Source organism: Pygoscelis adeliae, unplaced genomic scaffold (genome assembly GCF_000699105.1).
Source record: "Pygoscelis adeliae isolate BGI_AS28 unplaced genomic scaffold, ASM69910v1 Scaffold242, whole genome shotgun sequence".
Taxonomy (NCBI): domain Eukaryota; kingdom Metazoa; phylum Chordata; class Aves; order Sphenisciformes; family Spheniscidae; genus Pygoscelis; species Pygoscelis adeliae.
Genome location: NW_008824369.1, coordinates 2,152,986 through 2,169,355, shown reverse-complemented (window position 1 = coordinate 2,169,355; position 16,370 = coordinate 2,152,986). Strand labels below are relative to the sequence as shown.

The 16,370-nt window shown below is 46.4% G+C and overlaps 2 protein-coding genes across 2 annotated transcripts in view; one reads left to right on the top strand and one right to left on the bottom strand.

The window, feature by feature from the left end:
- LOC103913517 (cytochrome P450 2W1-like) overlaps nt 1-9,497 on the top strand; it is a 9,625-nt gene extending 128 nt beyond the window's left edge. The window contains 9 exon segments of the mRNA XM_009320012.1: nt 1-48; nt 2,373-2,535; nt 3,804-3,953; nt 4,064-4,221; nt 6,176-6,346; nt 7,400-7,541; nt 7,853-8,037; nt 8,653-8,794; nt 9,310-9,497. The exon segment at nt 1-48 is cut by the window's left edge and continues 29 nt beyond it. Coding sequence (XP_009318287.1) covers nt 1-48; nt 2,373-2,535; nt 3,804-3,953; nt 4,064-4,221; nt 6,176-6,346; nt 7,400-7,541; nt 7,853-8,037; nt 8,653-8,794; nt 9,310-9,497 — 1,347 coding nt within the window.
- Nucleotides 9,498-13,674: 4,177 nt separating this feature from the next.
- The window catches only part of LOC103913562 (cytochrome P450 2K4-like), a 26,579-nt gene continuing 23,883 nt past the window's right edge, over nt 13,675-16,370 (bottom strand). The window contains exons 16-18 of the mRNA XM_009320062.1: nt 16,299-16,363; nt 15,633-15,774; nt 13,675-13,865 (exon numbers count right to left, since the gene is read on the bottom strand). Of these exons, the coding sequence (XP_009318337.1) occupies nt 13,675-13,865; nt 15,633-15,774; nt 16,299-16,363 (398 nt within the window). The remainder of the gene's footprint in view (nt 13,866-15,632; nt 15,775-16,298; nt 16,364-16,370) is intronic.

Sequence of the window (16,370 nt, the reverse complement as noted above, 5' to 3'; positions counted from 1 at the left end):
ACCCTGCATTTGCTGGACATCAGAAGGCAGGACAAGTCACTAATGAAGGTAAGAACAGGCGTCCTTTGTTTCTAGGGTGTTGAATGTCAGCATGTACCTATTCAAAATTCTCCTCTGGTGACAGTTCTGAGATGATTTTTGGTGCCAAATGTGTTTTTAAAAAACTGTGATGTTTTAAAGGTTTCAAAATGACCAAGGAAACTGTTAAATCCCCACTCTGCAGAAGGTGATGTTAAATACGAGCAGTGCTTACAAGAGAACTACTCACACATTGAAAACTATGAGTATCCGCATCAGGCAGACCGATGGACCTAAATTTTGGCATCTTCCTCGTGTTGTGAAATACTTTAAAATATTTGAGTGTCCACGTTGCCAAATTGAAAGATGGATGCTTAATTGTGGCTGCCAAATTAGCTTGTATTTCTTATTCGTGTTGCCAGCATTTCATGAGAATGGGAATTAATATAGCACAGCCCGAAGAAGAGATGTAGGAGAAATCGTTTGAAACAGTGAATGACTTGGACTTATGCAAGACAAGGTTTTCTGTAGGAGTCACAGTTGCTTTGCATCTGTCTTCCAGAAAAAAGGGGAAAATTTCAATGTATTTAGTCTCAGAGCCAAAATGTGGCTCAGCGGGCATTCCCCATGTCAGCACATGGGGTGTGAATATCCTGCGCCTTACACCAAGCCCTTTAACATCAGGTTGCCAGCAGCCCTCTGACCTGCTTAGCGTTATGTAGGGAAGGGAAGCTGGCTTTCCCTCTCTCGTTCCCATCACCATGCCGTGCGAGGGGCCTCCAAGATGCCTGTGGAGATGCATCTTCATCTTACACCAGGCCAGCTCACACTAGGCTCAACACCCAGAGCTTGGGAGGTGGGAAATGGTTTGGACTGTGGTTCCTGTTTCTGGCAAGACCAGAAATCCTCCTGCAGAGGAGGGTAGGGGACAAGGGGTTTTGGGGTGGTGCATGGACGAGCTGGGAAGAATAAGCAAAGCAGAGGCTGGAAAGGAGGTGACTTGAGGACCCAGGAGCAAGGTGATAGGATCTTAGTGAAGCACAGACTCAGGGGAAGGTATTGGGCACGTTGGCCACACCAATGCCTTCTTTCCCCCATTGAACTATAGCACCAAGCAGCCGACTGGGAAAGGGGTCTATGGTTGCAGCCCAGGGGACCCTCTCGCCATCCTCTGTTCTTTGCAGTCAGGGCAGAGCAGACTGCAAAGGGCAGAGGATGGCGAGAGGGTCCTCTGGGCTGCAGCTACGGGTGGGGTGAGACTTTATACTGGGCTTGTGGAACTGCAGTAATGATCTGAAAGGTGGCTTGCCAGAAGACCTTTAAGGTATTAGCAAACAAATGACCTGGAGTAGAAAATCCTCCCTGAAAGGAGAATCCCTAAAGGATTTCCCCATGAAAGTTGCACAGTTGACGATGCAGCAACCGAAACATTATTTTGAACAAATGATTGAACTCAGTGTCCTGTGAAATACTTTTTTGCATAAATTCAACAAGTCTGGCTATGTTGCTGAATCACTGATTAGACTGCCTGGGCTACCTGTTTGCTTTGGTACAGCAGGAGGGGTTGCTAAGCTTTGGACCCTCCTCTGGTTTACATTGCCAGAACTGGTCTCCTTTTAAGGGACACCAGGGTTGATCTCACGATAGCTTTATGCAGTTTCAACCCCGTTGCTCTCGGTCAAGTCTTGATTCCTTGTAAGGCCTGGCAGGACCATGTTTGTGAGCCTCCAGAGAGCTCCTGCTACCTGGTATCTCAGATCTCATTGTAAAGTCCTGCTGTGCATTGGCTTGAAAACTGTGGTGCAGCAGAAATAAAAAGTAGAGTGTGGTATTGTGGTAATTTTCTAAGGCAAGTTGAAAGAGCAATGTCCATATGTCCATCCTTGGTGAATCATATTATATACCTCTACATTAATTGCAACAAAGCTTTTATTTAACTTTTTATAATAAATAAGGACTCCTCTGCTCTTTCCTCCTCTTGTGGTGGACGGTGGCGTGACAGCCTGCCCGGTCAGCAGTTGCTCCATAGCCATCTGGCAGATCTTGGTGATGCTTTTATGCTGCTGCTGGTGCCCAAAGTGTCTTCTTACCTTCTGCCTCTTTTAACCCACTGCACCAAACTGAGCCCAAGCAGCTCAGAAAAACAGTGGTTTTATGGAAGCTGTTGGGTTAAACAGACCAGTGTTTATTTGCTTTGATTCCTCTTTCATTTAACCGTCTCAGGGCTTTATCTCTGGCATCCCTCCAGCCCTTCCAGCCACAGAAGGAGGAGGGAAGGCAACTCTTCATCCACCCCAGCAGGACACACCACTCCCACTGATCACCTCCACGCTCCGATTTTTCTCTCGTTCTAGATTTCAGAGAAATATGGCCCTGTGTTCACCGTCCATTTGGGGTTTCAGAAGGCGGTGGTGCTGACTGGCTACGAGGCAGTAAAGGATGCCCTTCTGAACACAGCGGATGTGTTTGCAGACAGACCAGCTATACCCATATTCTATCACATCCAACATGGAAACGGTACTGGCAGGTTGAAAAGATAAGGACGTGCTTGCTATGCTCTTTCTCAAATGTGTTGTTTCAATTGCAACAGTATTTAAGAGTCTTGAGCTGCATCCTTATCGTCGAGGGCTACATTTTGTGGGGCTTGGGGGCGGCTATTTGTTTTCTTAAGAAAAACACTTCTGGGGATCTTCTTATTCGCCTTATCAGTTTTTTGCTTTTAGTGGCACTTGGGTCACATTTCAGGGGGTTTTCAGCGCAGAGGGAAGGAAATTATTTTTCACAATGTGAAGGCTGAGGTCCTTATGCAATCTCTTTTCTACAGTTACCGGGAGTTCAGACAAAGCGTGGATCATGCATGACTCACGACAAAGACTGCAAGAACTGGCAAGAGTGCAATAGCATGGCCTCTTTGTACCTCAGACAGTTACTTCTGTAAACATATTTTTGGCATGTTTCTGAATTGCATGTTAAAAAGTAATACATTGCCCAAGACTAGACATTGAAAAACAATGAAGGGAATAATCCAGGGCTGAAAGGAAAAGATTTGATGACCTAATACGTATATAATGCATACAGCGTGTGGGGTTTTTTTCATCTTGTTTTTAAGAGTGAGGCCCAGTGTGAGGAAGGGTACACTACGCTACTTTTCCAACCACTGTATGAAGATGTAGACTATGTTCAGCCCTGGACGCCCTCCTGAGAAAGGGAGGACTTCTGAATTGTACCCTCAGCCCTCTTGGCTGAGCACTTTTTTTGGCCGATGGGTCAGCCAGCTGGGGGGTATTCCCCAGCTGTAAGCAAAGGTGCCTCCCTGCCACCCCTCCTTTTCCCCCTGCACAGTATACAGTTCATCCTCTAAAATGCAAGTTGTTCAGTGAAATCGTTTGTCCTGGTCATGACAGGGACAGAGTGGTGTCATCTGCTCCTAGCCTTGCTTTCTGAAACAGCTGGGTCATTTTTCTAAGGAAAAACAAGTCAGCCTGAGACAAATACCATGCACAGAGCTTTTTCCTGTGCATGGCTGCAAAAAGACAAAGCTATAAACAAGCCAAACCCAGAGCTTTGGTGTGAACAGTACCCGACTGTTTAAAATATTGCCTCCTGCCCTCCTGAACCTACCTGGGGAGGTGCTTTCCCAAGCCAGCCCCCCACAGAGCCCCCCAGTCCTCTCCCAAACAGGTTCCACCAGGTTGCAAAATACCTGCGCTCCCCGGCTGTGCTTTTGGTGTTTCTGAGAAAATACCGTACCGCCTCGGCAAACAGGGCATGCAATCCCTCCGTAGGTGTGTTCTTTTCTTCTCAAGAACTCTGGAAGACGACACGGCGGTTCACTATAGCCACCATGCGGGATCTCGGCATGGGGAAGCATCTTGGAGAAGAAAGGATGCTTGAGGAGCTTCACTTTCTCATTGAGCTGATCAAATCCTTCAAAGGTGAGCTGGAGATGGCATTGAGTGTTTCATGCTACTTTACAAAGCCACTGTGGAGACCTCTGCGTTGCTCCAGAAATGACCAATACAATTATGATTTTGTTCATTTCTAGGTGGACCTTTCCAATTACGATTTTTGAATATGGCCCCCACCAACATCACCTTTGCTATTCTCTTTGGGAAAAGGTTTGATTATGAAGACCCAACGTTTCTCACTCTGTTAAGACTCATAGATGAAGTTATGCACCTTCTTGGCTCTCCATTCTTGCATGTAAGTTATGCAAGTGCCGAGATGCTCCAGAGTTGGTAGGTCAAGCCAACTTACTATTAATGGATGGTTTTGGAGAATCTTTAGGGTACTGAAACATAAGAATCATAGAATGGTTTGGGTCAGAAGGGACCTTTAAAGATCATCTAGTCCAACCCCCCCTGCCGTGGGCAGGGACAAGATTCTTTGTTTTGGGTTTTGCTTCCTTTGTGAAATCCTCTTGGAAGGAGATTCAACATCACGTGGTGGCACTGGGCTGAGGTGCTGATGTGACCTTGCCAGCAGAAGGGATGTGCTTGATTCTTCTGCAGCCAGAAGGTGCAATAACTGAGGCTTCCAGCATGGTGGGACTTGGGGCAGGCAGTGTCCAGGAGCATCAGTGGAAATCCACAGTAGCACTATAGACTCCGCCCCTTATGTTATTATTTTTAGTCACGTTATTTTGCGAACTTTACCGTTTATGATGAATTGTAGTCTCCCATGGGGAAACAGACCCTATTGTAGGACTGGGATCTGGGCAACCTTCTGTCTTTGGTGATTCACAGTAACAGCAGGAAAATGTTCCTGGAGTGTGTCTCAAAAATGTTTGTAGCACTTTTGACAGAGAGTTCAGAAGGACTCTGCTTACCTGTTTTTTGATGTTTCTTGCTTTTTTGTCAGTATTTGTCCAGCAGTACCCAGAATAAAGCACAGAATGACAGCATCTCCTACTCCCTAGTATTTTTGGTCCAAAGAAGGCTCAGGTGAGCCTCAGAAGAGACAGGAGGAAATCAGGTGCCTCTTGGAAGGCGTGGCCAGAGTTTGTTTCTTTAAAAACACACTGGTGATAAAACTATTGAAATAATTACTTTATTTGTGCATGTACAAAGAAAAATACCCACCACATTCCGGTTATTTTCTGCTGGATGCTGTGTGAACTACCCAAAAGTAACCTCTTGTCTTAGGGACAATTGCACGTGTGTTTGGGGGTTACGAGGTTTTGGTGTCTTGCTACAGTTTAAGAAACTAGTGAAGTTACAGAGTAGTAGTACAAAGTACAGAGCTGCAGACATTATATACGGACCTCTCATACCTCCTATCGCGGCATTAAATCAACGGAGCTGCATAAAAAGAGTATTCCAACTAAGAGGCTCTGACCTGGGCCGAGAGCTCTTGTTAAACTTAATCCTCCGTCACAAGGAATAGAGTATTAGTTACTTAGGGTAATATGGAAACAGTCATCTAAAAAGCTGTTAAAAAAAAAAGATGCTGATGAATTTATTACCTGAATGAGAACTATTTACAATAGTTACAATTTACAGTAGTATAACATCCCTTTTCTTTTAATCTCTGCAGCAGGTTTAGTTTTTGCAGAAAACAGCAAAAATTATAACCAGTTAGCAAGAGCAAGAGATTTGTGAATCTTATTCTGCAGCCAGTTTATTTATAACATTGAGAAATGGTGTAAGTAACCCCCCTGCACATAAAATGCAACTCTTTATTGTGCTGTGAAATTTAATGATGCTGAGAACCGAGTGTAATTGATTTATAATTCATGTGAAAGTTAAAAATGATGATCTAACAACTTTAAAACATAAGTATTTTGGCTTGCTAAACATTTGGAGTTTTCTTTGTGTAATGCTTTATCTTTTTGCTTTATTACCTCTTTAAAAATGTAATTTCATTGTTTCGTGAGTTTACTATCACTTTCCCTTAATTGTATATTTTTTTAATTCATGTTTATAGGCTCTGTCTAGACAAGTCTGATAGGCTCCATTCATTTCTGTAGAGAATTTTTAATAAGAGGAGGCATTTTTATACATTAAAATTTTTTAGTTACCAAAAAAGAGAGACTCCGATCACATGTCATTTGGTTCTTCACATAAATGATTTCTCCATTATGATACTTGACTTTTACAAGGTAATGGGTGAATTTAATTTTTTTTCTGTGATTTTTTTTTCCTTTTTTTCTTTTTAGTTATTTAATTTCTACCCATTCCTTGGATTTCTCCTCAAACCTCACAAGGTGATACTGAAAAAAGTAGAAGAGGTGTGTGTGATCTTAAAGAAGTGCATCAAGGAAAGCAAAGAAAGCATCAAGGAAAACAACCTGACGAGCTACATTGATGCATTGGTATTCAAACAAGAGGTATTTTAACAACATGACGATTTCTAGTGCCGTATCTATCTTATACAGAGATGCTCTGTGTTTCTTGTCTAATGAACATGCTCTACTACAGTCTATGTGAAAACATTTAAATTTTGGGTAAACATCCTCCTATTTTAACATGTTGAATACTGCATACTGAGGGGAAAGCAAGAAATAATTAACTAGACCGTATCGCATGAATGTCTAAAACTTGTCCTCAGGTGTCAGCTGCAGTCCCGTCCTTGCTGGAGAGAGAGGGAGGTGATGTCATTTTTCCAACGCGCTCCAGGCAGGCGCATCCCTCCCTGCAGGCATGGGAAGAGGCAACAGATTCCCAGTTGCAGAGATGCAGAAGTTCCCATTGCGTTTGCGCAAACACATCACCAGCTCCCACGTAGTGGATTTACCAACAGGAACGATGGTGTGGGAGTAGAGCAAGGAAGGATTAGTCTGTATTTGCCCTTTTTCTCCAAGCGTTTGCATCCGCGTACTTGAGACGGGTGGTGGGCAGGATGGGTACTTGGGCTTGACGCCTTGTGCGAGTGCCTCAGCTGTTGCACACAGGAACGGGCAAAGTGTTTCCCATCAGCAGCATGAAGCAGGGACAGCAGAGCTGATGTGCCAGTGGTGTCCTGGGCTTCCCTGCAGCTCCTAGAGGGCCTGACGCACACCCGGACGAACCCCAGCTCCCCGGCTCGGGAAGGCACTGTCCTGCACCTCTCATCAATTTTCCACCTTCTCAGGATCCACAGGCAGGGGATGGAAGTCCTGAGTTGATCAGACAACCACTGCCCAGAGCAGATAAATGCCATGTGATGTTGGAAAATCAATGAGTTTGTCCAGTTAGCTCATATTTTGGGGGCAAAATCTCAAGTGTGAAAATATTTCTGCTGAAAACTGAAGCATTTCTGTCGCGTATGTCAATGCGGTGCAACTTGGCACTTGTAATTCACATGCATCACACTGTAATGTCTCTGAAGACTAGGTTACCCGTCCTAGTGCTCTCTTTCCATGCTAACAGCAGTGGGTTTTTTTCTTTTTATTTCCCTGAAGGAGCAAAATAAAAGCAATACGCTTTTTCATGATGCGAATGTATTGGCCTCTGCACTCGACCTGCTTATGGCTGGCACCGAGACCACATCCACGACATTGCAATGGGCCATCCTGCTGCTGATGAAGTACCCTGAGATTCAAAGTAAGACACCTTTATGGTTTTGCTTTTCTTAAGTAGGGTACTGAAGTACTCTGCAGTGCTGCTCACCTGTAAAAGCTTCGTAGCCTCTCATGCATCCAAAATCGGAGCATCTGCAACCTGTCCACCTCTGTCCAAGCGCTGTATGCTGCCATTCAGGACCAAAGGATCTGAGGGGTTGTTCTCTCTCTGCTCTCAGGGGCTGGGCAACCTCCTGCCCTGAGGTAGTCCAACCAACAGTCAGCAAGAGCTGGGATTTGGAGGTGCTTTACCACTGAGGGAAACTCACTTCATGCCTTTCCTTCGCCCTGCAGAAAAGGTGCACGCAGAGATTGAGCGAGTTCTTGGCCCTGGCTCCTTGCCTACCTTTGAGGACCGGAAAAACATGCCGTTTACCAACGCAGTGATCCATGAGGTGCAGAGATTTGTCACCCTCCTGCCACATGTTCCACGGTGCACCTCTGTTGACACCCACTTTAAAGGCTACTTCATCCCCAAGGTACTTGCTGCTCTTCAGATGAAGAGGGGCGTGCAGCGCACCAGTGACCCACAGGGCAAAATGTCACAAGGAGCGGGGGAGCTTGAAGCACAGGGCTTTTGGTGGGGAAGAGCCAGTTCCCTAATCCCCCATCTCCTCCGGGTCTGATGGCAGTGTGACTTCAGGGTTATGCACACAACTTCCCATTTCCCATAACTCAATCTTTGTAATCTGGAGTCTGTTCCTTATTCTCTTCACTCTCCATTGCCATTCATGCCCTGTAGAGCAGTTCTGCTTCTGGAGTACCACGGCATTGTCTCATTGCCTTGTTTGAGGCAAGCAGAAGGCAGCTGGGCAGGAAGGAAGCCTGGCCCAACATCTTTCTTCTGCTTCATAACTCAGGAAGAGCCAACAACCATTGTTGTTTAATCACATGTTAGTCAGTAATTCCAGTGGACTGGGTATCCACACTAACTAAGGGTCATATGGTCATATACAAGCCCAGAAATGAGTTCTTCAGAGGTAGAAGTTTGCTTGAGCAGAGCCCAAAGGGAGGAACGGTTACATGGCTGAATGGGCAAAGACAGAAGTTTGCTACACCCACACATGCTAAAGCAGAGCGTGCTTGTGCTGCAGGGAACAACAGTGATTCCTCTGCTCACCTCTGTGCTGCTGGATAAAACGCAATGGGAGACGCCAGATGAGTTCAACCCCAACCATTTCCTTGATGCAGATGGGAACTTTGTAAAGAAGAAAGCGTTCCTGCCCTTCTCCACAGGTAACGAAAGCGTTTGATCCTGCATGAGGCACCGAGTTCTCAGTGCCCCTCAGAAGATATTAGCCAAGTGGCAGGATCCAAGCCTCTGTTGGGAACAGCACAGAGATCAGTGGTGGGGATGGCTTAGAAATACCCGCCCTGGGTTTTGATGACTTGCAAACAGCCCCTCAGCCCACACTGGGAGGCACACCGGGTCCTGGTGTTTAAAGACACCCCTGGGACCTACAGAAGACTCAACGCCTTCAAGCAAGAGTTCAATCTTCCCTCTGTCTTGGGAAGGCCAGTTTCTAGGGTGTCCCAGATCAATTCCTTGCAGACTCAGAGTGAAACAGCCCTGTTCAAATGCCTGTAGGAGACCAACGGTGATGGCTGCTGAATATCACGCCACACTATTTTGCATTTCTGAGGCCTATGCTGTCCCTCACACTGTTGCTACCAAGTAGTAGGGAAGAAGTGTCGGGTTGAGCCACCACTTACCCAATCACTCCACCAACAGCATTCTTTTGGCATTGCAGGGCGGAGAAACTGCATTGGAGAAAGTCTTGCCACGATGGAGCTCTTCATCTTCTTCACAGGCTTGATCCAGAAATTCACTTTTAAGCCTCCACCTGGGGTCAAAGAATCTGAGCTGGACACGACTGCAGAGGCTGGATTCACCATGAGACCCCATCCGCAGTGTGCCTGCGCTGTGCTACGCCAATAAGCCCAAGGCTCTGAACTGAGAAAAATCCACATAATTGTTTTGTGCAGAGCCTAGCGGATGCACGAAGGAGAAACCAGATCCCTGTGCAGCAGATACAAGTAGTGTCTTCTTACTCAAAGCCTTGCAAGTACTGGCTGTATGCTTAAAATATCTGTTGAACAAATATTTTTCTAAGAAGCAGAGGAGGGCTGGTGGGTAAGGGTAACTGGAAAATTCCAGCCAGATACATGACTGGAAATGACAGGACAGCCACTACTTTACACATCAAATACACAACACAAGAAAGTTATTCTAGTTCTGAGCTTCTGGGAGAGGATGCTTCTCGAGAGTGGATCATTTCTTCACTTGGAGAGCAATATTAGATACAAATCTTGGTCATTGTCTAATCCCTGCTCTTTTCCCATTCTCTACTGCACACGGGATAAATTATTCCCAGATACCTGCTCTTTCTGTGTGTGATGGATGCTCTTCCAACACTTTCCAGACTTCTGGTTTGAATCCCAGATGCCAAATGCTGGACTTCTTAGGTTCCCCTTGCTCTGAGGGTACAGGCTCTGGTACACCTGCACTGATGTGGGACTTAACAGCTCTCCCCAGACAAGTGAAGACACTCCCCCCCACTACATTTTTGCAAAGGTAGCTCAAATACATAAGCACAACTTCTCTTCAGAGCACCACATGTGAACAAGCAAGCATGCAAACATTGCAAAGATGCTTCTAAAATGTTCTTTCCTTAAGCAGCATGGAAGCTGGGCAGATCCAGGCAAAGTGACAGAAAACCTGTCCATCTCCCCTTTCCTTACTTCTCCCAGCTTTCTGTGAGACATTCCCATCTCTTCTCTGAGATGACTAGAGATGGATCCTCATCACATCCCCTCATCAGTGAAAGCAACAGGAGTCTTTTACAGCAGCTGGCTTCTTCCTTGGTCTGAAATGCTGAGTGAAGGAGCTGATAGGACTGCAATGGGAGATGGGTTGAGCCATTGTCCCACAAAGTGTTTGAGCCGGTTAACCCCTGGGAGAGATCCTAGTCTGCTGTAGGATGGGGAGGAGAAGACTCCTCCTGTTCCCTGCATACTACCTGATTCTTCCAGGTTAATGGTAAATATATAGTGCATATGTCTTTGCTCCCAGCCTTCCTCGCTTGAATGCAGTTGGACTTGGGGTGCATAAAGCCTCTAGGCTTAGCTCTGCCCTCCTCATACAGCCCGAATTTGTGGCTGGCAGGGCGTTTTACCCCAGTAAGGACTGCAGGGCTGGGCTGTGTGTGACTCAGAGGGATCGTGGTGCCATCTTGTGGGAAAAAGAAAATTGAAATTATATTCTGCACAATGCTTATTGCTCTGGCCAGTGCACAGAGGGGCTGCAGATACAAGGCAGCCCTCATTTTACAAATCTTTACAGTTGCTGCAATCCTTGCACCTGATCATTGCCCCTCTGAGAGGAGGAACCCCTGGTCCCAGCATCATGCAGCGCTAGGGATGGCAGGCTGGGCTATGGGACATGCTGCCCAGCCAGCTGCATGTGGCATGAGCCACAGACACAGTGTGAGTTGGATTTGTTCAGATCTTACTTTAAAAATCAAGCCACCTGTCCTGCCCTGAGATGTTTGCCTTCAATTCAGGCCAGTGTGTTGCAAGGCACAAACGTATTTTGCAGCTAGAGGGAAGACCCTCAGCACCACTGAGGAATGTGGAAATGGCATTTCCACCCCTAAAAGCCAATGTTTTCCGCTAGATAAATCTGTAGCTGAGTCATAATCAGTGTTCTGCCATCATTTGGCTGAACAAATAAATGGGAAGCAGGCACTTTCTTTTGCGGAGATATATTCAGCTGTCTAATTCAGTGTGCTGGGGAGTGATCACTTCCATCCATCTGCTAACACAAGCACAAGCAGGATGCACTTTTCAAAGGAATCAGAGAAACCTGTTTTCCTTCAATGTTTGCACCTGGTAGCTCATGGCTCTTGTTGAAGCACGGGTATTGCGCAGTCTGCTGGATTTCTGTACATGGCCAGCACTGCCGCAGGCTCTGCTCTGTCTGCCGGAGAGTGCCAGTGCAGAAAGTGGTGTCAAAAAAGAGCAGGCTCTGAAGGCTGCTATGCCATGTAGGAAGGGATCCATCTCTCACTTTCGAAGCCAAGACTGCAAGAGCCCATGGCAAGGGAGCAGGTCTGAGCTTCCACCAGTGAATTCATGCAGATTTGAACCCAGCCCAGTTTTGTCCCCTGGAGCACTAGATTGTTGCCATATCTGTCTTTTGAGTTCATATTACTTTTGGAGGGGGCTAGAGCAGGAACAGTCCTGGCCTCTCTGAACCCAAAGGCAAAAGTCTTTTATTCCAGCAAGGCCAAGTCTTCCTTCATTGAGTTGATATGTGGCTTGCTCCTCAGTTGCTTTACCTGTACCTGAAGAAGACCCCATCCTGCTGCCACCACTCCTCAAGAGTGACATTGCCAGCAGGTGATGCTTTGGGAGAACAAGAGGTGAGGGGCTCAGGGTCCAAGGCACTAAGCAGAGGGACAGCATCAGCATCAGTGAAGCTGTGGTGGGAACCTTTCATTCAGCCTCTGCAAGGAAGAGGCAAAGACAAAAAAAGTGAAAAACCAAGGCTATCCCCAGGACTGACTAGTAGCCCATAGCTGAGGACAAAGGGAAAGCTCTTTGCCCTGGAAAATATACTCTGCAGATATGGAGAGTCTCCTCTTGAGCTGTTTTTTAAGTAGGATCAGGGTATGCGGAGCCTGTGAGATACAAATAAAACGTAAAATATTCGTTGTCACTCTGGGCCCAGGATCAACCTTTCATGGCATTTGCATTTCTGTGTAATGCAAAGTTGGGTGGCAGGCATATGACATATAATGAAGACATGGGATTAAAACTTTATTGAGTTCCCATGAAGGGGGGAACAAACAATATGATAAAGCACATGACAAGATAATGCATATGGAGAAGTGGCAATTCACAGGCAGATAAGTGGATAAAAAAATTGCCTGAGCTATACATCAACTGGAATAAGATTGAAGAATATGGTGGCAGATAAGAGTGCTACAGCCAGGGACAACAGCCAGACAAAGCTACAGAGGAAAGGAAAACAACCAAAACCAGGTCTCGTCTAATCCCTGATCCCAATTCTCCTTGTGTGTGTGCGTGTAATACAAGCATTGTGAAATTAGACACCATTTGCAAGGAAATTGCATGGCTGGTTCCAATGGCCAGACCATCCCAAATACCATACTGACTGCTGATGTTGGCTCTTAACATTACCCAGGAGGTCTGAAGGGAGGAACAGTGTTTGCTCCTATTTAACAAGGTCAGAAAAGACAGAGATCCATAAACCTAGAAATGGGTCTAGTTTATTTTTCTGTATCATTAACCTTTTATGATCAGTTGCTCGTACAAATCTCACGTGGCCTTATGATTTAGACTGCAAACTTAGAAGTGTAGATCTTGTTTCATTCAGACTGTGAAGCAGTGTTGAACTTGGTGCTAGCAGCCCTTGCTTATCTTAACAGGTTTGCAGATTCTGGGGTATCTTTTAAGACACTGTTCCAAGGCAGAAATAACTTCATCCTCAAGTCCCATGATTCGGTCTGTTCTTTCACTCTCAGTGTTTGACCTGGCTGCCTAGGCTGGTAGGATTTTGCCAGAAGCTATGGGTAATTAGAGAGCTTGGAAAAGTTCAGGAGGTACCTACGGATGGTTCAAGTGTGTGACTCACAGTGTATTTCTGTGGCTTCCAGCAAACGGCAGTGCGTCTTTCCTCAGGATTTCGGGCAGATTTCTGTGACATTATGAACCTCACTGCTTTGCCATGGGAGCCTGGGTGTCACACCTACTGCTCATGGGCTGCATCCCCTTCACCAGATCACCTCCTTGGCCCCTCTATCAGCTCCATGCACAGTCTGTCTTGAGAAAAAGTGTGTGTATGTCAACCACAATCATGGTTTCTAATTGATCATATGCACCTCCTCACAGCACGGGAGCAAAGAGGGGCTCAGCAACCTATGGGGCAGAGGTAGCGGTGGAAAGCAGTGGAGTGGAAGTGGATGGAGACAGTGGGAAGGGGATGTGAAACAGGGTGATGTGGCAGGATGGGGGGTGGCGAGTCCTAGCATAGCTAAGTTTGGTCTAAGCAGCTTCCCCACTTGTTGGGTTGCGCTTCAGCAAGGCTGTGGTTATTCACGCAGGACAGCACAGGTTGCCTGAGGCTGAGGCCTTAATGTGAAAGTCGTCTGGGGGACGGTAAGGTCCAAGTCAGACTCTGAAACTCCTGGCTGGGGTTGAAAAGTAAATGTCTGCAACAACCCTACAAAGAAGACAAACAGTTCCATCTTGGCGAGGCTTTCTCCAATGCAGTTCCTTCGCCCTGCAGATGAAAGCAGTGTGTTTACTTGATGGAAAGATCAAACTAGAATATTTGCCATGGACACATTAGCATCTGAGATGTGGCAACGGAAGCAGGAGTGAAGCCTTGACATGCACGAGAGCATTTTGAAGCAGAGGAGCCCGTGTTGCTAAAGGTAGCTGTCCCAGTCACACTGGCCCAATGTGCCTGCCTGGTCTCTTTTATCCCCCAGCCACCTGCAGCAGCAAGTCACAGCCATGTTACAGGGTTATTGTGCATTTATGACATACCCTCTCCTCTCCTTAACTCTTCCAACCCTCTCAGCATCTTTAACCCTTTCTCTTTAAAAAGCAGCCTGATAAAAAAATGCCACCAGCTCCCAAAGCGGAATGGTTTGAAACTCACTTTTCCTGTGGAATTTATCCTAACATCCCACTTTTACAAAAGACTGTGTTTCTTCTTTCCTTCCCCCTCTTTGTGTAAGATTCCCAGCCCTTGCATGATGGTCCCTGTGCGGGTGAAGCACTTGGTGGACAGTGAGAACTGGCTTCCTAACATCAGAAGTCACTGCTGAGGGGCTGTGGTTGGAGCATGTTCTGGAATCCCTTCAAGCCATCCTTTCAGAGGAACAGCTGGAAAGTGTAAGGTTGCACGGGAGGATTTGTAGGATTCTGCAGGAGATCTCCCGTTATGGTACTTACGGGCTCCTGCAGTGCTGGGATTTGTTAAACTCCCACCAAGAGTGCTCCATCCAGCTGTGCTCTCTCATAATGCACCTTGCTGCAGCCATGGAGGGCATGGGCTGGGGGCAGGCATTTCTGGAAATGAGCAACCTTTAGAAGCATTTATGGCTGTTGGGAAGGCAATGCGTAAGTGATATTTCTTCTTTTAGGATGGTTCAGGGGAGAGTTTCTGATATCTAACAACTGTTCCTACCATTAGCTCAGTTTAAGTCCCCAGGGTGTTGGGTTTATGAGCGTCCAGGGAAAGAATGTTAATCATATTTTGCAGGTGAAACTAAGATTAAAAAAATAAAATAAAAAGTTTGTGACTTGACCAAAATGACAGATGGAGCAAGTGCTCTATCACTTCCCCTAACCACGGGGCTGTTCTTCCTCTGAAAAGTCTTGCTGGGAATCCTCGGGAGCTCTTAAAAGTGCCAGTGGAAGAATCACCGTCCAAGGTGATTTTGGGGAACAATCCAGGGCCTTGGATTTAAGATTTCACAGTGACAGTAATATGGTTTGGTGTACTCTGTCCTATATTGGGTCTCTGCTGGCTGTAATACCCAGCCAAGGTGCAAGGCTTATTGGGACTCTCCTCCTTAGCTCTCATGGGCAATGGATGAGGCCTTGTCGAGACCCATTGACACGTGGGACTTGCCTCAAGACAGGACTTGAGGGTCCCTAGATTGTACCCTCACTTCCAGGAGAGCTCATGAAACCCCGTGCATAGCTATGCCGGCAGCCCCACCAGTCCTGTCTGGTTATCCACCTATTCCTGACAGCTTTGAGGCATTTTTCCACCTTCTTTTGGATGCAATATATCTCTCTGTGTTCTTTCCTGTTGAACCTTTGGGAACCAACCCCTTCAGTGGTGGGAGAGGTGTGCTCTGAGAGTAGCCATTTGCCTGGATGCAGAATAATTGACTCCATTCAGTTGCCTGGTTGCTTATTAACCGAGTTAAATGCAGTACTTAGCCATGAAGACCTCATTAGCGTATATTGTAAAAGATATAAAATGGTCCTGCCATAGCTTCAGCTCTGTGCAGATCAGCCCTTTAGTTACCTGTGGAGAAGGGCAGGAAAGCCTCTCTCTTTACAAAATTCCCTTCAGCGTCAAGGAAGTGGTTGGGGTTGAACTGATGTGGTGTCTCCCATTGCGTCTTATCCAGCAGCACTGAGGTGAGCGATGGGATTACAATTATACCCTGGAAGAAAAGAACATGAAGACACAAAAGATAGCAAAAGTGCTCTGTTTTGGTTCATTTTGTGACACAGATGTTGGTGTCCCAGGAGATTTGCTCCACCTGGGGTAGGTGGAGACCCTGAGGGTTTTATCCCATCAGCCAGTAGAGAGAGAAGTCAGTGAGATTTTCCCAGCAGTGCCAAGGAATGAAGCCAAACCCCACATGGCGCTGTGAAAACCTCAAGCAGAGGGTCAGATCCTGTAAATTCCCTGGCAGATACTTCACTGTGCAGATGGCATCAAGGAGGTAAACCAGGGTTGCTTGTGCAGTGAGGAAGTCCTGAGCATGAGAGGGACTGAATTGAATCCTACAATACCAGTCTCTCTGGACTCAACATTAGTCACTGGAGAGGAACAAACTCTTCTGGGGGTCATTTTGGACGCTTACTTTGGGCTTCAGTCCTATAATTCCCTCTGAAGAAACCAGTCTTTAATGGCACTCGCAAAAGTGAGGTGGTGTGTTCCTGGGCTGGAGCAGTTACCTACCTTGGGAAGGAAGTAGCCCCTGAAGTGGGTGTCAACAGCAGTGCAGCGGGGAACGTGGGGCAGGAGGGGGAT